Here is an 18754-nt window from a genome sequence, read left to right on the forward strand (position 1 = left end):
GGACTTGAGCATCTGTGCTGGGAAGAAAGAGTGAGAGGCCTGGGGGTGTTGAGGCTGGAGAAGAGAAGGCTGAGAGGGGATGTGCTGAATGTCCATCAGTAGCTGAGGGGTGGGGGGCAAGAGGAAGAGGCCAATCTCTTTTTGGGGGTGGCCAGGGAGAGGCCAAGGAAGACTGGGTTGAAGGGAGAAGAGAGGAAGTTGCAGCTGAGCATGAGGAGAAAGTTGTTGAGGGTGAGGCTGAGGGAGCCCTGGCCCAGGCTGCCCAGAGAGGTTGTGGAGTCTCCTTCTCTGGAGCCTTTCCAAACCCCCCTGGCTGTGTTCCTGTGTGGGCTGCCCTGGGGGATCCTGCTGGGGCAGGGGGGTTGCACTGGGGCATCTCCAGAGCTCCCTTCCCACCCCTGACACTCTGTGGTTCTCTGCAGTTTGCTGGCAGGCTGAAAGCCTTTTTTATTTTATTTTTTTTGTCACCTTTTGTGACACTCCCTTCAGGTTCCTGCTTGCTGAGAGCTTTAGCAGTGAGGACAAACCCATTTGGAGCAGATTTAGGAGTTTGGCTTCTCTCCCTCCTTGGGTGGGAAAGATGATAGTGTCTCTGGCTCTCCTCCCAGGAGGAGCTGCACATCATCTCTGCTCCCTCTGAGGGACCCCACAGGGACTTGGGTGGCAGCAGGGGTTCCCCTGAAACCTTGTAGGACCCTTGGCTGCTGCATTTCACCAGGGCAGAGGTGAGAGCTGGAGTCTGGGAAGAATGAGGTTCCAGGACATTTCTTTCCTTCCCTGGAGAGCAAGTAGGAGTCAAACCTTCTGAAAGAGCTGGTTGCTAAATGAGGGATGTTTTACCTGGGATTGCAGGAAAGTAGAAACCCCTTGTAAATGAAAAAAGAAAAATTCCTCTTACCCCTAATTAGCTGGTAAGATAGAATCACCACTTACCCAAGCACTCCAAAGCACCTGTAGTTAATATTTCTTTTTTTCTTTTACTCTCCTCAGGCTTCCCAGCAGCCAGAAGATGCCACAGCTGTGTTCAGATTAAAAATGGTAAGATCTGCCTCTTACAAACTGGTGTATCTTACACAGCCTTGCAGTGACAAACCCATCCTTCCAACCTGAGGGTTCCTGACCTCCAGCACATGTTTGGGAGAACTTCAGGGCACACTTGTCTTTTTCTGGAAGAGGATTTCTTTCTTGTTAAGAAGCTGGCATCACTTTTCCTTAGGAGAGATCTTACTGCTGTTGGCAAATTGGAGTTCTTGGTTAGGAGAGATCTTACTGCTGTTGGCAAATTGGAGTTCTTGGGATTCTGCAGTGTTTTATGGAACACACAAATCTGTTCTGGATGTGTGGCCACTTCAGTGTAAAATATCACACATTTTAGCCACGAGAGGTCCATGGTGCTTTGTAATTTATTGGTTGCAAGCTGATGAAGAGGATGAGTAACCTCTCAGCTTCACAGCTCACTGGGAAGAGCAAAATGGGGCCAAGTCCTGGGATTGCTCAGGGTTTCTTTGCTAGCTCAGCCTTTTCCTTGTGTTGTAAACCTGAGGTGCTCACCTGGGGTGGGTTAGGAGGCAGCAGCAGTCAGCACATGAGACTTCCCATTCTCTAAGAAAGTGAAGATCATTTTTTTAAGTTAGAAGCTGCACAGAGCTTGGCCAAGCCTTCTCTTCCTCACTTTTGATCCTCCAAATGTTCTTGCTGTAAATCATTTGTGCTGCTGGAAGCAGAGCTTGGGCAGGGCTCTGCCTGTGCACTCCATGCTGGATTTCCCCTCCATTGGGAACAGCAGGTGTTGGGAACAGGGATCCTCAGCTGGATTTGGATCTCTCCCATAACCTCCTTGTCCTCCAAGGCAACATTGCCCCAAACTTTGTAAGAACCAAATGGCTCCTAAAGGCCTGAAGAAGGAGCTGCAGTGTTGATTGTTCTTAACAAAACTCACTCCAGATGAGTTACTGAGTTCTGAAGCCAGGCAGAAGGCTGACAGGCCAAGAGTGTATTTCTTAGGAGTGCAAATCCTGCCACTGAAAGGAAAGGCAGGAGCTGGGAGATGCTTCCAACACCTTCATCACCAGCATTTTGCTGCACTGCAAGCTTCTGGGTGGACATGGCTGGGAGCAGGATGAGGAGCTGGGGCTGCTCCCCATGTCTTAAAACCCAATAGAACCTCATCAAAAACAGGTACCTGGGAACTCAGCTTTGTGAGAGCTTCATGCAGGTTCTGAAAGCCAGGGCTGCATTCTGCTCCTGCTCCTCAATGGAGGTTGGAATCAGCCATGGTGGAGCTGGGATCAGAGCAGGATGGGAAGTGGAGATGAGGCAACAAGGTGGCTGGGAGCCCAGAAACCCCCCATGTCCTGGGCTGCATCCCCAGCAGTGTGAGCAGCAGGGCCAGGGAGGGGATTGTCCCCCTCTGCTCTGCTCTGGGGAGACCCCCCTGGGGTAAAGCTGTGTCCAGCTCTGGGGTCCCCAGCAGCAGAAGGACACGGAGCTGTTGGAGCCAGTGCAGAGGAGGCCCTGGAGCTGCTGGGAGGGCTGGAGCAGCTCTGCTCTGGAGCCAGGCTGAGAGAGTTGGGGGTGTTGAGGCTGGAGAAGAGAAGGCTGCAATGGGGAGACCTTAGAGCACCTTCCAGTGCCTGAAGGGGCTCCAGGAAAGCTGGGGAGGGAGTTGGGACAAGGGCCTGGAGGGATGGGACCCTGCAAGGGGGAAGGGTTTCCAGCTGGGAGAGGGGAGATGGAGAGGAGATCTTGGGCAGGCAGGGAGGGAGGGAGGGAGGGAGAAATTGTTTGGGGTGAGGGTGCTGAGCTTTAGAACCAGGTTGCCCAGGAAAAGAGTCTCTGCCCCATCCCTGGCAGTGTTCAAAGCCAGGTTGGATGGGGCTTGGAGCAATCTGGGAGGGAGGTGTCCCTGCCCATGGCAGGGGGGTTGGAATGAGCTGAGCTTTCAGTTCTCTTCCAAGCCAACCCATTCCAGGATTCTATTTCTTGGGGAGGGAGGGAGAAATTGTTTGGGGTGAGGGTGCTGAGCCCCTGGGAGAGGTTTCCTGGAGAAGTTGTGGCTGCCCCATCCCTGGAGGGGTTGAAGGTTGGATGGGGCTTGGAGCATCCTGGGCTGGTGGGAGGTGTCCCTGCCCATGCAGGGGGTTGGGACTGGATGAGCTTTGAGGTCCCTTCCAACCCAACCCATCCTCTGACCCTTTAGGTACCCTCTGTGGCTGTGTGCTGGGACTGATCTGGGAGGTGCTGAGACAGGAAAAGTGTTGATCCTAAAATTTTCCTTTAATTGTGATCTTTGAGTGCAGTCCCCTCACATTCTGCAGTTCCTCAGTGGAGGGTGGCTGAGTCTGTAACCCCCATGGGTTTTCCTCTCTTCCAGATGTGTTTGTTTGTGGAGGCTACAATGGAGAAGTGATACTGGGAGATGTTTGGAAGCTGAATCTGCAAACTTTCCAGTGGGTGAAGCTCCCAGCTGCCATGCCAGAACCAGTTTATTTCCACTGTGCTGCTGTCACACCAGTAAGTGACTCATTTCTTGCCTCTGAGCACTCTGATGTTTGTGTGGGCTACAAATGGAGCTGATGTTCCCAAAGAGGTGACCTCCAGTGGCTGAAGTGTCTGGAGAGGGGCTGAGGGATGGGGTGAGCTCACTCTGTAAACACCTTTGACTCCTACAGCTGCTCAGAGCAGCAGCACTTTGAGATCTGCTGCTTTCTGAAAGCAGTGGTGTGGAAACTGCAGCATCTCCAAGGAGAAATTCCAGGTGTGGGCAGCAGGTCCTCATTGCATAAGGAAAAAAAAACCCCAAAAAACCCCAAATGCACACATTTCCTCCCCAGATGACTGTTTTTAGCTTGAGTTTTGGGGTTTTTTAGGGAATTGGGATTTAGTTTGGGGGAAGCTGATGGGCTGATTGTAGGAGGCTGATGGGGAGACCTTCTCAATCTCTCCAACTCCTTGAAAGGTGGTTGGAAGAAGTTGGGGTTGTTTTTTTCTGCCACATAACCCTTGATAGGACAAGAGGAAAGTGCCTCAAGTTGGACCCAGGGAGGTTTGGTCATGAGGAACAATTTCTTTAACAATTTCTTTACTGAAGGAGTGGTCAGGCCCTGGCCCAGGCTGCCCAGGGCTGTGGGGGATTCCCCATCCCTGGAGGGCTTCAAAAAAACATGTGGAAAACTTCAGGACATGGTTTGGTTGGGTTGGTGGTTGGATTTGATGATCTTAAGAGGATTTTTCCCAAACTTTGGGATTCTCTGGAAGGTCAGGAGGTGAGCAGTCCTCTTTGGGTACCACTCCTGAAGGAAAGGTTGGTATTGCTGGAGCTTTGGAGTTCCAGACAGCAAGGAATGGATAAGGAATGGATTTCACTGTGGCTTTGGGCTCCTTCAGCTGATTGTCACTTTAGGGCAGTGTGTGAGGGCAGAAATGGGGTTTTTTTGGGTTCTAAGAGCAGGGGGAGTGAGGAGGGTGTGGTAAATGCAGCTCTGGGAATCTCCAGGCCACCCAAAGGTGTTTCCCAGGCAGCTGCATGACTGCAGGTGGGTGCCTGGAGAGCAGGAATTCCTCTTCTTTTCCTGTTTTCTCAACAAGTCCTCCTCTCAGAAGGGCCCAGCAGCTGAGCTTTCCCTGGCTCACACCACATTTGTGTCATGCCTGGAGCAGAATTACACTGAGGGAACTCGGAATGGTTTTGTGTTGTGTGGTTTTGGTAAAAAAAAAAAAAAAATTAAAACCCTACATTATTTGTAGCTGAAACCCAAATATCACAGAATGGGTTGGGTTGGAAGGGACCTCAAAGCTCATCCACCCAACCAGGGGGCTCCAGGCCCCATCCAACCTGACCTGAGACACTGCCAGGGATGGGGCAGCCACAACTTCTGGGGCAACCTGGGCACCCAGGGGCTCAGCACCCTCACCCCAAAGAATTTCTGCCCAAGAAATAGAATCATGGAATGGTTTGGGTTGGAAGGGACCTTCAAAATCATCCAGTTCCAACCCCCTGCATGGGCAGGGACACCTCCCACCAGCCCAGGGGGCTCCAAGCCCCATCCAGCCTGACCTGAGACACTGCCAGGGATGGGGCAGCCACAACTTCTGGGGGCAACCTGGGCACCCAGGGGCTCAGCACCCTCACCCCAAAGAATTTCTCCCTCCCTCCCTTCCCAAGAAATAGAATCCTGGAATGGGTTGGCTTGGAAGAGAACTGAAAGCTCAGCTCATTCCAACCCCCCTGCCATGGGCAGGGACACCTCCCTCCCACATTGCTCCAAGCCCCATCCAGCCTGGCTTTGAACACTGCCAGGGATGGGGCAGAGACTCTTTTCCTGGGCAACCTGGTTCTAAAGCTCAGCACCCTCACCCCAAACAATTTCTCCCTCCCTCCCTCCCTGCCTGCCCAAGATCTCCTCTCCATCTCCCCTCTCCCAGCTGGAAACCCTTCCCCCTCGCAGGGTCCCATCCCTCCAGGCCCTTGTCCCAAGTCCCTCCCCAGCTTTCCTGGAGCCCCTTCAGGCACTGGAAGGTGCTCTAAGGTCTCCCTGAACCCTTTTCTTTAAAGCAGCCTCATCTTCCAGCAGCACTTTAATGAGCACAGTGTCTGTTACCTTCAGGCTTCTCCTGAAGAGCTTCAGGAATTTCATGGAATCATGGAATGGTTTGGGTTGGAAGGGACCTCAAAGCTCATCCAGTCCCAACCCCCTGCATGGGCAGGGACACCTCCCACCAGCCCAGGGTGCTCCAAGCCCCATCCAACCTGACCTGAGACACTGCCAGGGATGGGGCAGCCACAACTTCCTTGGACAACCTGGGCCAGGCTCTCCCCACCCTCAGAGGAAATAATTTTTTCCTCATTTTTAACCTCAATCTCCCCTCCTCAAGTTTTAAACCACTGCCCCTTGTCCTCTCACTAAAGCCCTCCCCTGAATACAAAACCAGAGAATCATCATGGTTGGAAGGGACCTTCAAGATCATTGAGTCCAACCACCAGCCCTACACCACTTTCACCACTAAGAGATGGTTCAATACTCATTTATTACCCCTTTGCCCCACTCCTAAAACTGATTTTTTGGGGTAGAACTCACCTAAAACTCAGAGCAGAGCCCTCTAAGCAAGCAGATCCATCTTTTAGGATGGATTTCCTAAACCAGCAGCACAATTTCCTCCTCTGGGCTCTGTGGAGACCTAAAGGTGAGTGTCTCAGGAGGTGACACTTCTGTCCCCACCACCCCAAGCCTTCTGAGCTCTCTGATTTTCCAGCTGGAGACTCAAACCTTGATTTTCCTGGCTCTGTCATTCCATGGCACCTCCTGGTGGCTCCAGGTGTAATTCCCTTCTCCTCCCCCTCTTCCCCCCCAGGCTGGCTGCATGTATGTCCACGGAGGGGTTGTCAACATCCAAGAAAACAAACGGACTGGCTCTTTGTTTAAAATGTGGCTGGTGGTGCCCAGCCTGCTGGAACTCTCCTGGGAGAAGCTCCTGGAATATTTCCCTCACCTTGCAACTCTCTCCAGATCTCAGCTTTTGCACCTTGGACTGACTCAGGGCCTGGTGGAGCGACTAAAATGAGAACATCTCCTGCTTCTGGCCCCCCAGGGATGCTAAAGTTCCAGGAGTTCCTTCCCACTCCCTCCCCTATTTATGGATTCCATGGATGCTCTTGCTCAAGAACGTTGGAGGAACCCACTCAGCGCCTTACTCAGCAAATACATTGATGCCTTTCAAGAAAAGCTTTTCAGTTGTTGGCAAAATTCACTTTTTATTTATGGATCTCTCCCATCACACCATTCATCCCAACAAACCCCAAACCCTTTGGGATTAATCCCATGCCATCCAGCCCATCAAACTGTCAGCAACACATGCTTGCAGCTTCCCTGGGGAGGGAGGAGGGGAGGGGAAACTTAGGGAATGTCTCCCATGTGGCACCTTCCAACTTTATCTACTCACAAGCTGGATCTAACAGAGGACCCTGACCACAGGACAGCAGCCCCCACCCCTTATTTCACCTTGGATGACACTCATCCCCTCTAACTCCTGCCGGAACTCTCCCTTTCTATCCAAAAAAAAACCAAAACAAAAATTCCCAGAGTGTGGAAGGCTTTGCATGTGTTCCATGGGCATGTTCCCACCTCTTTGAGCTGGAATTCCACAGCTGGAATGTGGTGTTGGGAGGCACCCAGCCTCCCTCCTGCTGCCCCATCTCTGCCCCTTTTCATATTGAAAGGTTTGCTTGGGAAGACTTCAAAGTTGCCACTTACTGGACTACTGTGTAGTTTACTTGGGGAGGGGAAAAGGTTTTGCTGATTTATTTTTTTTTTAAACCCTTTTTTGGCTCATAACTGAAAAAAAACACCTCAGAATGGAGATTTCAGAGCTGTCTTTTAACCTGTAGCAGCTTCTCCCTGATGTCTGCTCAAGTCCTGCTTCTCAGCATCTGATTTTAATGAAGCTTTTTGTTTCCTCCCATCCTCTCCTGCATCCCACTTTTTTTCTAGGGAGCTTTGTGTTCCTCTGGGGTGGGAAATGGTGTTTGAAGCTCATGGTTCCCTCATCCCAGGAACCAGAGCAGGGAGGGAAGAGGAGAGGGGACATCTCTCCCTCTTGCTCTGTAGAGGATTTCTCTTGTCTTGCTGGGCTTCGTCCCCTCTAGAGACCACGTGTAGGTGACATCAAACGGAGCAGCTCCTCATCAGGTTTGTCCCAAATCCTTTTCTTTTGGAGACCACTTTTAAGTGCCTTTTTTTTTTTCCCCCCTCTAAATCACCTTTTCCCTTTCCATCAAAGGCAAAAGTTTAGATTCTAGGGGTTTTAATTCCTTTTTTTTTTTTTTTTTTTTTTTAAGATATTACTTTTATGTTTAAATAAACCATAGCTTTGGCTTCATGTTGGGAATCTGACCAGCACTGACTGCTCAACTCACTGTCCCCCACCTTAGGAGCACCCACCCCTGCTGCTCAGCTGAAGTGTTACCAACCTTTCAGCTTCTCCTGCTCCTGAGGGAGGGGGAAAAGACTTTGTCCTCTTCTGTAACCTCAGTTTGCTCTTTATTTTCCCAAGGCCCAGTGAAATAAAGGTTGGGCATCATAGCTGGAGCATTCCCTGCTGCTTTGGACCCCAGGAACTGTCTCTGCCCCTTTTGTTGAACCTCCAGAGGATGTGGAGCATCCTCCTGCTCCCAGCCCCAACCCTGGCTCATGGGATCCTCTTCTGGAGGAAGATGTTGGGCACTTTTCTCCAGCTCTCTTCTGACCCAAACTTGGCTCTCACCTCCTCCTGGAGCAGCTGAATGTCTGCATTTGATCTTTGCCTTCAGAACTCCAGTTCTGCTGGGACCTCTGTAGTGGTCATACAAGTACTGGCTCTTCCCTACTCTGAGGAAGATCACCACCAAGGGAATATCCCAAGCATCCAAGCCTGGATGAAGGAGTTTTCCTTTTTGTCTTCCATGGTTCTGGGAACAGCCAGGAGCTTTCTCCCCACTGTAAACAGAGGGAAGGAGGTGGGGGTGGGTGTTGGTCTCAGGCACATCTGACCTCAGCCCAGCTCCATCCATCTCTAACCCTGTCAGTCTTCTCCAAATCCTGACCTGGAACATCTCCAGCCACCCAGACAGGACTGTAGAGTCCTCAGTGTCCCTTTGTGGTGACACACACCAAGTCACTGCTAAACACAGGTGCCCAAACCTTCTTCCAGGGACTTTTCCTGAAGGTCCAAGCCCAGAGCTTGAGCTGTGCCCTCCCCTGAAGCTGGTTTCACCCCTCCAGCCATGGACCTTCCACACAGGGCACTTGGGGAACCACAGCCAAGAATGTGACAAAATAAAGGAACAGGGACTGGCTGATAATGAGCATTGTCCCCTGGTGGGAGTCATGGGACCTCTCCCAGCAACCTGGGGTGGCTGCTGCATCTTGGCCACAAGATCTTGGAGGTTGCTCTGCTGCTTTTCCCCCCCCAAAATTGTGAACTGGAAGCATTTCAAAGCTCCCATCTGAGGCTTTGCTTGAGGTGCTGCTGCTCTACTGCATGTTGAGCTTTTGCATGGTTGATCATCTCCAGCCCAGGTGATGCTCAAGTCCTGGTTCCTCCAGTTTGAGGACAAGTGACCTCCCCTCTGCATGGTACCCTGCTCAGAAACAAGAGTGTTAGTGCCAGGGCCACCAGTTCCTCCAGGGAGAGGGAACTGGGGGAGGGAGAGGAGTTCAGAGCATCCATGATGGGAAGGGGACACAGAAAGCCACCTAAGAGGGTTTGGGGGACAGCCCTGCTGCCACCTTCACCCCACAACTTACCCCAGCACCAAGCAGAGCAGCTCAGGGCCACGTGGGACCTCTTCAGGACATCCTTGGAGCCACCAGCAGCCTCTTGCTGGGTTTTTCCTGCAGAGCATGGCCCAACCACCCCTTCCCAAACACCCAGCTGGGATCTGGCTCCAGGAGAAGTCCCAACCATCCCTCACCCCAGGGGCAGAGGTTTTCTTAGAAGCAGAACATGCTCCATGTCACCATCTGCTGCCCTCCCCCCATCTCACTCCTCTTCCCATCTCTTACTGCCCTGGGGTGTCCCAGAATCTGCTCACAGGATGTTGGGGCTTGGAAGGGACCTCTCAAGTCCAACCCCCAACCCTCAGCTGCCATCAGCCACCTTCTCACCCAAGGATCTTCCCAAACTTCCATCTTAACCACGCAGGATTGTCCTGACTGATGCTCTAATTAGGACAACAACAAAAGCAGCTTAATAAAGCAACATCATTAATCACTAACGAGGAGCTGCCCACCTTCCTTGGCTGTTTGAAGTCTTCTCCTCTCTCTCCCTTGACTTGGAGACCTTTCTGAGTCCAACCCTCACCTGGGGGGCAGCAAGCAACGCTCCTCTTCCCATTTTTTTTCCCCCCCCTCCCAGGGCTGGGGAGGGAGAAGGGACACAGGACCTTGAGAAGGGTCATGGAGAGAGGTGGAAGCTCCCTGCTGGCTCTGTCCCTGGGGCATGGTGGTGGTGTCACCCCTGCCATCTGCTCTGGTGCTGTCCCTGAGGCCATGGAGTGCTGTCCTGCTTGTCCCCAGGGATGGCTCCAACTGAGCCACCTCTGATGCCCAACACCCACCACACCAGAGCCACACCAAGCAGCCATCACCTCAAAACCTGGATGATGGGCACAGAGGGGTCTAAGACAGGTGACCAAAGGAGCAAGGAGCTGGTTTCTGATTGGTACAAAACTGCTTTAATGACAAAACAGCTGAAAAATACTTTTTGGTGAGGTTCTGGTACCATCAAGAAGCCCTGAGGTGATCCCCAGACCCCAGTTCCTTCCAGGCCCAGGATCACCCCCTGTCTAGAAGGACAAGAGGTTCTTCTCAGGTACCTTCTCCCAGTGCAACACATCCCCAGGGAGGGGTCTGTCCTCAAGCCCACATGGAAACCTCCTTCAAGATCCTCCAACTAAGGAAAATTTTCCTTCCAGCCACATGTGTTGGCTGGAAATGTCTCTGAAGTGCTCTGGGGCCTGGAGGCTCCTTCTTAGTTCAGGAATGCTCTTGTGGCCATCATCCTGCCCATCATGGAAGCCCCACTGGCACCCAAGCAGAGCAGCCAGGCAGCAGCAGAAGCTTCATCAAACGATGCTTCCAGAGCAGAACTAACCTGGCCAAGTCCCTGAGACATCAGATGATGCCCCCAAGGAGTTCTGAACCCAACGGGAGGGTTGGGGAAAAAGAGTCCAAACCTCAGCAGCCACTTGGTGATGGGGCGAAGAAGTAGACAGCCAGCAGGATGAAGTAAACCATCACCAGCACCGTGCCTAGGGCAGAGAGAGCAGGTTGGAGGACACCATTCCCTGAGCAAGGTGGTCCCACACCTAGAGGACTTCATGGGCTCCTGCAAAACCTCAAAGGTTGGAGGACACCACTCCCTGAGCAAGGAGAACTTATAGGTGGCCCCACACCTAGAGGACTTCATGGGCTTCTGTAAAACCTCAAAGGTTGGAGGACACCACTCCCTGAGCAAGGAGACCTTCTAGGTGGTCCCACACCTAGAGGACTTCATGGGCTCCTGCAAAACCTCAATCAAAGGTTGGAGGACACCACTCCCTGAGCAAGGGGACCTTCTAGGTGGTCCCACACCTAGAGGACTTCATGGGCTTCTGCAAAACCTCCATCAAAGGTTGGAGGACACCACTCCCTGAGCAAGGGGACCTTCTAGGTGGTTCCACACCTAGAGGGCTTCATGGGCTCCTGCAAAACCTCAAAGGTTGGAGGACACCACTCCCTGAGCAAGGAGAACTTATAGGTGGCCCCACACCTAGAGGACTTCATGGGCTCCTGCAAAACCTCAAAGGTTGGAGGACACCACTCCCTGAGCAAGGAGAACTTATAGGTGGCCCCACACCTAGAGGGCTTCATGGGCTTCTGTAAAACCTCAAAGATTGGAGGACACCTCTCCCTGAGCAAGGGGACCTTCTAGGTGGTCCCACACATAGAGGACTTCATGAGCTTCTGCAAAACCTCCATCAAAGGTTGGAGGACACCACTCCCTGAACAACGGGACCTTCTAGGTGGTCCCACACCTAGAAGACTTCATGGGCTTCTCTAAAACCTGGTTGGAGGTTGGAGGACACCACTCCCTGAACAAGGAGACCTTCTAGGTGGTCCCATGCCTAGAGGACTTCATGGGCTCCTGCAAAACCTCAAAGGTTGGAGGACACCACTCCCTGGAACAAGGGGACCTTATAGGTGGTCCCATGCCTAGAGGACTTCATGGGCTCCTGCAAAACCTCAAAGGTTGGAGGACACCACTCCCTGGAACAAGGGGACCTTATAGGTAGTCCCACACCTGGAGGACTTCCTGGGCTTCTGCAAAACCTTAGTCAAAAGGGGTCTGGAACACCTTGAGGGTGGGAAAAGGGAGCAATCTCCAGAGGGGAGGAAGCAGAGGGACCCCAGGGCTGTCTCCAGGAGCCCCCCACCCCCTCAGCACAGGAAAGGTGGGTAACCCCAAGTCCTTCAGCAGACTCCCAGGGGAGCAGTCACCTTGGAAGTAGTCACATTTGCCATCCATGAAGATGTAGTTGATGAGCACCACGCTGAACATGCTGGCGTAGACGTGGAGGTCACTGAAGACAAGTGTGAAGTTGGTTGGCTGGGAAGCAGAGAGGGTTTGGGATTTATGGACTGCCCTACACCAAGCACAGCTGGGGACTGGAATGTCACACCCCTTCAACCCTCTCTGTCACGTGTCCCCTTAGGGCTACGGAAAGCATCAGCCAAGGTAGGAGACATCTGAACCCACTTTGCCCAGCACTGAGCAGAGGAAAGGAGACACTGGGGGTGGCAGCTGTGCCCCTGCCACATCCCCAACCCCACAGCAGGAGGACACCCAGGAGCTACTCACATAGAAGATGGTGAAGAGCACCAGGATGGGGATCTGGAGCATGCAGACCTGGACAGCAATGCAGTTCCCAATCTCGATGCTGGGGAGGACACAGAGGTGAAGAACCACAACTCCAGCACCTCTTGGGTCACTCAGCTCAGGGTTAGAGAAAACCCCCCTGGAGGAGCCAAATCCTGGAGCCCACTCTGGTTCTGGCCCCGTTTAGGGAGGGGATTTGAAGTTCTTTGGAGGGCAAGAGATCTGAGCTACCAGGGGCATGGAGCTGGGTGGCCCAACACTGGCACCAGTGTGGGACAGGGCATGGGGACCACCCTGGAGGACACCCCAAAACTCATCTTGTGAACCATCTCACCTCAAGCTCAGGTTGTTCTGCAGGGCAAACTGGATGCCATTGACAATCTCTGGCAGCTCAGGCACCATGGCCAGCACGGTGACACCAATGAAGTACTGTGGGGGAAGAGGTGACATCAGTGCATGCATCTGCCTGTGGTCACACCCTTGGGCATCCAAGCTCCTTGGTGTGTGGAGCATCTCAACACCTTTCCCCCAGCTTTTGGGGCTCAACCCCTGAGTCAGGGCAGGTTCCCATCCCTTGAGGACACATCTCAGGTCTTCAGAACCACCCAAACCTGGCCCCACACTCACCTGGGAGATGGTGGAGTTGGTGAGGATGGGGCTGATGTGCTCCGTGGCCAGGTCAGCACAGGCTGACATGCAGAGGGTGGAGAGCAAGAGGATGAGCAGGGCCCTCCAACGAGACCAGTGAACCACAGCACTGTGGTGGTGACCGGGCACTGGGGAGAGAACAGAGAGGTGGTGGGGACACCCCAGGGTGCTGAGGAGAAGCCAGGGGACATCCCATGGTCTGGGGACACTCACTGTGACAGTCACTGACGTGGATGTCATAGATGTGTGAGTGAGTTTTCAGGGTGAAGAAGAGGCCGATGAGGTAGGCAGCAGGGAGCAGGAGGGACACTGTGTACACCAGGGGTCTGTGGGACACGGGTGACACGGTCAGTGCCACCAAGGGGTGGCATGGAGACCCCCAGGGGACATCCCCTGGGGATGGAGGAGATGGGTTTGCTGGATTGAAGCCTCTCACTGAGGCAGAAAGGGAACTTGAGAGGCACGGTGAGATCGTGGCCAAACCCAAGAGGTGCCACTCCAATGTGGGGACAACCCTGGGGACACTCACTGGACGTGGCTGTAGTAGAGGGTGCCATTGTTGTCCATCTGCAGAGAGAGAGAGAGAGAGACTGTCAACAGGGATGGAAGGGACAAGGGACAACCCTAGGGAGCCAGGGAGGCTTGGAGCATCCCCAGCAGTTGTTGGTCCATGTCCCTGCTCACCAGGTCAAAGTGACAGTTGTGACAGAGGTAGTGTCCCAGAGGGTTCTGGGTGACGTTGTGGCACTCTCCACACACCAGCTTCCCATAGACCTTGGAGAAGAGTGTTGGGGCAAAGACACCTGAGGAGATGAAGAGGCACAGGGTGGGCACCCACGCTGGTGGGACACCCACCCCAGACCCAAGGGACAGGCGTGTCCCCAACTCACCTCCCACGGAGAGGAAGAGGAGGGCTGAGCTGACACCCGCCGAGCGGCTGTTGAACCGTTGCTCCTGGTGCCTGATGCCCCCGATCACCATGCACAGCCCCTGGGGGAGGGAGAAAGCCCCCCCAAGACAAAATCCCCCTCAGTTCCTCGCTCGCAGCATCCTCCTGGCCCTCTGCAGAGCTCTCTCTGCTCTCATGTCCCCTCCTCTCACCGGGACAAAGAGGACACAGCCCACCAGTGTCCCCGTCAAGGCCGACTTGACGATCTCGGCGTAGCAGCGGTTGCCCTCACGTGAGCCCTTGATGAGTGCTGTGATGTAGAAGGTGAGCTCTGTGATGGAGCCAAAGGTGGCATTGACCACAGCTCCCACAGCAAAGTTGCTCTGGGCCGAGATGCTGGAGAAGAAGGAAAACGATCAGGAAAAAAATTCTTCCCTGAAAAGGGTGCTCAAGCCTTGGAAGGGGCTGCTCAGGGAAGAGGTGGAGTGAGGGTCCCTGGAGGTGTTGACAAACCACGGAGAGGGGGTACTTGGGGACACAGTTGTGTTGGGTTGATGGTTGGAGGTCTTGGGGGTCTTTCCCAACCTTAATGATTCTATGATTGTCAAGAGAGCGTCAGCAAGGCTGGCATGTGTCCCCCCCTCCCCAAATGTCCCCCTCATCACCACTGACCTGGCGATGGCCATCCCAATGTAGTAGGAGAGAGGCATGATGGAGAGCAAGGCCAAGGTGAACTTGATGGAGGAGCTGGTCAGGCGGTTGTGGCTGTCCACGTAGCCCAGCACCAGTGTCACCAGCACCAAAGGCAGAAGGTCTGGGGTGATGGTCAAGGAGAACCAGAGTGGGGGTGGGATTTGGGGTCAGCCCCCACCCCCCCTCTACCTCTGACCCCCCAAAGGATACTGACAGCAAAGACATTGATGCCATCCACGGTGTATTTGTAGTAGTAGGGGTTGACAGCACGGTAGCAGCAGAGGATCACCTCCCCTTCCAGTGGCACCTCAGTCTGCAGAGGGACAAGGAGGTGACACCTCTCCAAGCATCCCCTCCCCCATACACCCCAAAATCCACCTCAGAGAGGGGTGCAGGACCCTCACACCCCCCCCCCTCAGGCACCCACCATCCTCAGATGCCGGACGAGCACACGCTGTGGGGGCAGCAGCAGAACGCGGGCGGTGGTGCGGGCGTTGAGCTTGGCCACGGGGATGAGGACCACGAGGAGCCAGGCGGTGACACACACGAGCCCATGGGCCAGCACCAGGGGCAGGTAGCCCAGGCAAAGCCACGCCACGGCACCGGCACGTTGCTGCCAACGAGAAGTCACCCTTAGGGTTTGCCCACCTCAAGACACCCAACCCCAGAGGAGCTAGGGAACCCATGGGTGCTATCTCCACCATGATGGGAGCTCCTGGGGTGTCACCATGGCTGCTGGGGGGCTCACCCAGTATCCAGTCACCTCCCAGCACCGCGGGCGCCAGCGCCGGGGCACGGGGCCACCAAGCAGGGCTGAGCTCTCCTCCGAGCCCGTCTCGCACGCGCTCAACACCCGTTGGGATTTGGGGACCTGGGGGACACGGTGGGGGGTGTCAGGGTGTGACACGGGGCACCCCAGTTCATCCCCCAAAAGGGTCCCAGTTTGGGGAACGCCGTTACCTCCACTTTTTGGATGACTTTGCCAAAGGGCCAGAGGAAATACCCGGCCAGGTCCCAGCAGAGCCGCCCTGTGGGGACACGAGCGTCAGCTCTGTTGGGGACACACACGGGTCCCCTCCAGCTACAGGGGCACCCGTGGAGATGTCAGCACCCACGGGTGTCATTTCAGTCTCAGGCAGGAGACCCACCCAGCCCAAATTTATGGCCCACCATAAGGAGCTCCCACAATGGTGACAAACATCATGGCAGCCACGAGGACGTAGAGGAGCGAGAGCCACCAGCCAAAGAGCAGCAGGTAAAGGACGTTCCCGCACGTCACCGTGGACCCTGTGGGAGGGGACACATGGGATGGGACCCTTGTCACCTGCCCCAAATCCATACTGCCACCACCACGGGGTTGTCCCCAAGGCCACCCACCTCCAGAGGCCCGGATGATGTTGAGGTCTGAGTAGAGCTCTTTGACGATCTCCGAGCGGTCCTCCCAGGGCCGCGCCGTCACGTGGCTCTTCCACTTCTTGAAGCCAAACTGCAGAGAGATTTATTTTGATTTCTTTAAAAATTCTTTATTTTTAGAAGTCGGAAGGAGAGGAAAAAAAAAAAAAAAAAGCACCCAGGGGTGCCCCCACCCACACCCATAGCCACTCACCTTAGAATCATAGAATGGGCTGGGTTGGAAGGGACCTCAGAGATCATCAAGTCCAACCCTTGATCCACTCCCACTGCAGTTCCCAGCCCATGGCACTCAGTGCCACATCCAGGCTCTTTGGAAATAGCTCCAGACACAGAGAATCCACTACTTCCCTGGGCAGCCCATTCCAATGCCTGATCACCCTCTCCAGAAAGAAATTCTTTCTCATCTCCAACCTAAACCTCCCCTGGCACAACTTGAGACCCTGCCCTCTTGTCTTGCTGAGAGTTGCCTGGGAAAAGAGCCCAACCCCCCCCTGGCTCCAACCTCCTTTCAGGGAGTTGCAGAGAGTGATGAGGTCTCCCCTGAGCCTCCTCTTCTCCAGCCTCAACACCCCCAGCTCCCTCAGCCTCTCCTCACAGGATCTGTGCTCCAGTCCCTTCACCAGCCCAGTTGCCTCCTTTGGACCTGCTCCAGCACCTCAATCTCCTTCCTGAGCTGAGGGGCCCAGAACTGGACACAGGACTCAAGCTGTGGCCTCGCCAGAGCTGAGCACAGGGGCAGAATCCCTTCCCTGGACCTGCTGGCCACGCTGTTCCTGAGCCAGCCCAGGATGCCACTGGCCTTCTTGGCCACCTGGGCACACTGCTGGCTCCTGTTCAGCTTCCTGGCAATCCAGACTCCCAGGTCCCTTTCTGCCACTCTGTGCCCAGCCTGGAGCTCCCCATGGGGTTGTTGTGGCCAAAGTGCAGGACCCGGCACTTGGCCGTGTTAAACCTCACCTTGTAGTTGTTGGAGAGCTTGTTGGCCTCCACCAGGTTCTCAGCTGTCAGGGTGGTTTTCCCCAGGCAGCTCTCGCAGATCTCCTCCGAGTGCTGCTGGCAGCAGGACGGGGTGGAGGTGGCTGTGGGGGGTGACAAAGGGTTGGGGGTGGAGTGGGACACGACCCCCGTGGAGCCCCTTTCCCAACCCACTCCCACAGACAACCTACCTGGGGGCAGACGGGGACGGTGGAGGTGGCAGCCCAGGTCCCCCAGGTCCCCCTGCACGTTGTTGATGGTGGCACCGTGACGGTCACAGAGGGAGCCCCGGCGGGGGCCATCGCTGTCACCACGGGGCTCGGGGACCTTGGGGACATCTGGGGGAGGGATTGAAGTCATGGGGGGGTTGCTGGGGGGGTACTTGGGGTCCCCAAACCCACCAGGGGACACAACGGAGTGGCAGGGGATGCTTGGGAGGGGGGACCCTGCGGATGGGTGGGGGTGGGGGGGTCGGGACATCCCCCTGGGGCCCAAGATTTGGGGAGAAAACCCAAAATGTGCAGGAAAAAGGAGAGGTGTCCCCCCCCAGCTCACCAGATGCAGGTACCCCCCGGTGTAACGCTCAGGAGAGGGGGTAGGGAGTGGCAGTGACCCCCCTGGCACCCAGAGGAGAAGGGGGGGACACCCCCAGTGAGACGCTTGGGAAGGGGGGAAATATCCCCCGGGTGCGATGCTCAGGGGGAGGAGGGAACATTCCCCCTCCCAATACTCCGTTATACCCCCCAGAAATACCCCATTATATCCCAAAAAAAAATACCCCATTATAGCCCCAAAAGACCCCATTATACCCCCAAAAATACCCCATTATACCCCCCAAAAAATACCTCGTTATACCCCAAAAAAATACCCCATTATATCCCCCCAAAATACCTCGTTACACCCCAAAAATACCCCGTTATACCCCCCCCCAATATAGCACTCGGTATAGAGAGGGCAGGGGGCAGCCTCCGGGTACCCCGTTTTATCCTCGGGGGTGGAAGGGAGGGGACCCCCTCGGTGTGATGCTCGGGAAGGGGGGGACCCCCTCCAGCTCCCCCAAAACTCACCGGGCGCATCTTGCGCGCAGCAGCAGCAGCGACGGCGGCGCCCGAGCTCCCCCTCGCTGGCCATGGCGGGGTCGGCAGCGGTAAAAGGAGGTGATGGAGAGGTCGAATCTCTCCCCCCCCGCACCGACCCGCGGGTATTTAAGGGGAGGTCCCGGGCATGCGCGGGAGGAGACGCCCACCCCCACCCCCCCCAACCCATCCCCACTCGGGAGGGGCCGGGGCTGACCCGCCTCCGCTGGGATGAGCGGTATAACGGGGACGGGACGGGGACGGGGACGGGGACGCGGACGCGGGGATGGAGTCGTGGGGAGGGCGTGAGAATCGGGGTTTGTGGTATAGCGGGGTGTACGGGGAGTGGGGTTTGCGGGGGGGGTGGTGGTGTTATAGCGGGGTGTACGGGGACCAGGGGGCTTGGGAGGGCGGGGTGCGCGGTGTAGCGATAGTGCACACTATAGCGGGGTGCAGAGGGAATCAGGGGGCTTGGGAGGGGGGTGCGCGGTGTACCGAGGTGCCTGGGGATGGAGTCGGAAAGGGGGGGGGTAGGAAGGGGGAGGTGTGGTATAGCGGGGTGTACATGGACCAGGGGGCTTGGGAAGGGGGGTGAGCGGTGTAACGGGGTGCGCGGGAAGGAGTCGGAAAAGGGTGCGTGGGAAGTGGGGGGTGTGGTATAGCGGGG

The 18754-nt window shown here is 55.2% G+C and overlaps 2 protein-coding genes across 2 annotated transcripts in view; one reads left to right on the forward strand and one right to left on the reverse strand.

The window, feature by feature from the left end:
* Positions 1-7342, forward strand: part of KLHDC10 (kelch domain containing 10) — a 30719-nt gene extending 23377 nt beyond the window's left edge. The window contains exons 7-9 of the mRNA XM_030455787.1: positions 991-1038; positions 3374-3513; positions 6352-7342. Of these exons, the coding sequence (XP_030311647.1) occupies positions 991-1038; positions 3374-3513; positions 6352-6561 (398 nt within the window). The 3' untranslated portion in view covers positions 6562-7342. The remainder of the gene's footprint in view (positions 1-990; positions 1039-3373; positions 3514-6351) is intronic.
* Positions 7343-10712: 3370 nt separating this feature from the next.
* Positions 10713-18142, reverse strand: LOC103530713 (putative cation exchanger C521.04c). Its single transcript, XM_030455712.1, has 20 exons — positions 18079-18142; positions 17203-17349; positions 16994-17115; positions 16001-16109; positions 15794-15910; positions 15584-15651; positions 15372-15494; positions 15051-15236; positions 14834-14936; positions 14603-14744; positions 14143-14326; positions 13932-14031; positions 13726-13844; positions 13571-13608; positions 13255-13367; positions 13021-13169; positions 12728-12822; positions 12376-12454; positions 12015-12123; positions 10713-10786 (listed from the first exon to the last, which is right to left on the reverse strand). The coding sequence occupies exons 1-20, from the start codon at positions 18140-18142 to the stop codon at positions 10713-10715; spliced, it is 2241 nt and encodes a 746-aa protein (XP_030311572.1).
* Between the last annotated feature and the right edge of the window lie 612 nt (positions 18143-18754).

The sequence above is a fragment of the Calypte anna genome, chromosome 1, assembly GCF_003957555.1.
Source record: "Calypte anna isolate BGI_N300 chromosome 1, bCalAnn1_v1.p, whole genome shotgun sequence".
Lineage (NCBI taxonomy): Eukaryota > Metazoa > Chordata > Aves > Apodiformes > Trochilidae > Calypte > Calypte anna.